The 2,184-nt window shown below is 65.2% G+C and overlaps 1 protein-coding gene across 1 annotated transcript in view; it reads right to left on the bottom strand.

Annotated features, from left to right (window-relative positions):
* The window catches only part of MNEG_13725 (low-CO2-inducible protein), a gene marked incomplete at both ends in the record, with an annotated part of 3,091 nt that extends 1,222 nt beyond the window's left edge, over nt 1-1,869 (bottom strand). Inside the window, 6 exons of the mRNA XM_014037803.1 lie at nt 180-290; nt 496-567; nt 805-877; nt 1,229-1,344; nt 1,555-1,680; nt 1,840-1,869. Of these exons, the coding sequence (XP_013893257.1) occupies nt 180-290; nt 496-567; nt 805-877; nt 1,229-1,344; nt 1,555-1,680; nt 1,840-1,869 (528 nt within the window). The remainder of the gene's footprint in view (nt 1-179; nt 291-495; nt 568-804; nt 878-1,228; nt 1,345-1,554; nt 1,681-1,839) is intronic.
* Nucleotides 1,870-2,184: the final 315 nt, after the last annotated feature.

Here is a 2,184-nt window from a genome sequence, read left to right on the forward strand (position 1 = left end):
GGAGGGGCGGGAGGAGCATGATGGGTTGGGGGAGGCATCACAGGAAGGCGGTGCGCCAGGGCTGACGTTCCCGACATGCAGCATGCGCGCTGCATCTCGTTTCAGCGCAACGAGACATGCAGAAAAGCAGTCACGCCCCCCCCCCCACCCCATTGAAACATTCTTTCGGGATGACTAACCTGGGCGAGGTCGATGATGGTGGTCTCGCCGCGGTTCACGACGTAGGCCTTGGCGGGGGCCACAAACTCGATGTTGGCGCCGGCGGTCTGGTCCTTGGACCAGTTGTGGATCTGAGATCGCGAGGCGAGGGGTAGGAACGAGGGTGGGGTGGGTGAGGGGGCAATGGCTTCGCAACAGAGCGCGAGCAAGCGCGCAGGTGCGCCGCATTGATGGAAATGCATATACAGCTGCAGTGCCTCGGGAGCGCCGGCGTCGGCAGCCAGTCCCCGCAGGCGCATAAATCGCCCCTAGGGTTTCGTGGAAGCTGCCGCGCACCTGCACGCCGGTGATGACGGCGTAGTCGGCCTTCTCGGGGTCCACGGCCTTGGAGATCAGGAACTCCAGGTCCTGTGAGGTTTAGTGATTGAGGGTCCGAGGTTGGGGTGAGTCCAAGGTTGAGGGTGGCGCAGGAGAGGACGAGGGCAAGTTGAGGCGGCCGCGAAGGGAAGGGACACCGTGTGCCGACACCCGCGTGTAAGCGGGGTGCGGACCAACCACCACAAACCAGGCGTGCGGCTGGGCGCGCATGCCGGAGGCAAGACCGGAGGCTGCGCGACGGGCTGCGTTTGATAGCCCTGTGCTCACGTCCGTGATCACGCGCTCGGCGGCGTGGGTGATGTCAGCCAGGTTCATGGTGGCGGGGTCCAGGCCCTCAGCCCTGGGGGCGCGGAGAGAGGGAGCAGGTTGGGCACAGGAAGCGTCAGCTCATTGCGGCAACATGAGCAGCCACGCACGGTGCGCCGCCACACGGTTGTTCGTCATGTGCGTTGACACCCCACGGGCCTCTCTTCCCTGGACACCCGGGCTCAAGCTCAAGGCCCCTGGGAAAACCTTCGGCGAACTTTTTTACCTGTGCGCTTGCACTTGGCCCCTCCTCAAACCCCCAGTTGCCCCAACCAGGCAGGCACACTCCACCACCCCCCCTATCAGGTCTTCCCCGTATCGCTCATACGACATTGACAGGCGAAGCAGCGCATACATGCGCGCGTGGGGGCTGCGGCACACTCACGCGATGCGGCGGGCGAGGCGCTGCTTCAGGATGGTGAGCTCGGGCTCCAGGGGGTCGTGCACCCCGGGCTCCTTGCAGTTGCAGTCGAGGCCCTCCTTCTGGAGGTCACCCAGGCACTGCGGTGACACAAGCGTACGAGGGGGCAGGACAGGATCAGCAGAGCCATGCAGGGGAGGGCATGCAGCGGTGGGATTTGGAGACAGTGGGCGGCATGCGACTCGAGTGCAGCTGTAGACAAGTGCTTGGCCGCTATGCCTGGGCTGCCAACAGGGCCATCAGGCGCGTCCATCTGCATTGAGGGCATCCCCCCTGCCAGTGAGGCCCACCTTGGCCATGGCGCCGCACGCGCAGCTCTTGCCGGGGCGGTTGGGGCGCGCGATGGCGCCCAGCTCGCCGCTCTCATCGATCGCGATGTGGGGGAACGCGAAGAACACGTAGCGCTCACGGCCCTCCTGCGGATGGTGACAAAGGAATGGTCGGGGTGGGGATCGAACTGGTGTTAGAGAATGACTCAGGTTTGGGGTTCTGGGGCTGGGTGGGTTGGCTCAGGTTTGTGGTCCGATGGGGGAGGGATTGGACGAAACACTTGTGGAGGGTTGCCTGGGGAGAACAGCGGGCTTCAGTGTTATGCGCGTGTGCATGTGTGTTGGGAGGGAGGGGCAATGCACGGGGGTGCAGGCTCCTGGCGTGGGAGGTTTGCAGGCGGGTTGGGGGTGGGCGTCCGAGGCGTGCAAGCTTGGGGACGAACAATGCAGACCGCTGCGCTGCGCCGCAGAGTGCGCACCGGGCAGATGGGGGAGTGGGACAGGCCGGCACCGATGCCGGTCACACCGCAGGTGAGCACGCCGCCCAGGCCGTTGGTGTTGAAGGAGGAGCCGAACACGGACTCGATGGCGGCCTTGAGCACGCCGGTGACCTCATCGCGGCACAGGTTGGTCATGGCTGGGGTGGAGAAT

This window comes from Monoraphidium neglectum (genome assembly GCF_000611645.1).
Source record: "Monoraphidium neglectum strain SAG 48.87 unplaced genomic scaffold scaffold04005, whole genome shotgun sequence".
NCBI classification, from domain to species: Eukaryota; Viridiplantae; Chlorophyta; class Chlorophyceae; order Sphaeropleales; family Selenastraceae; genus Monoraphidium; species Monoraphidium neglectum.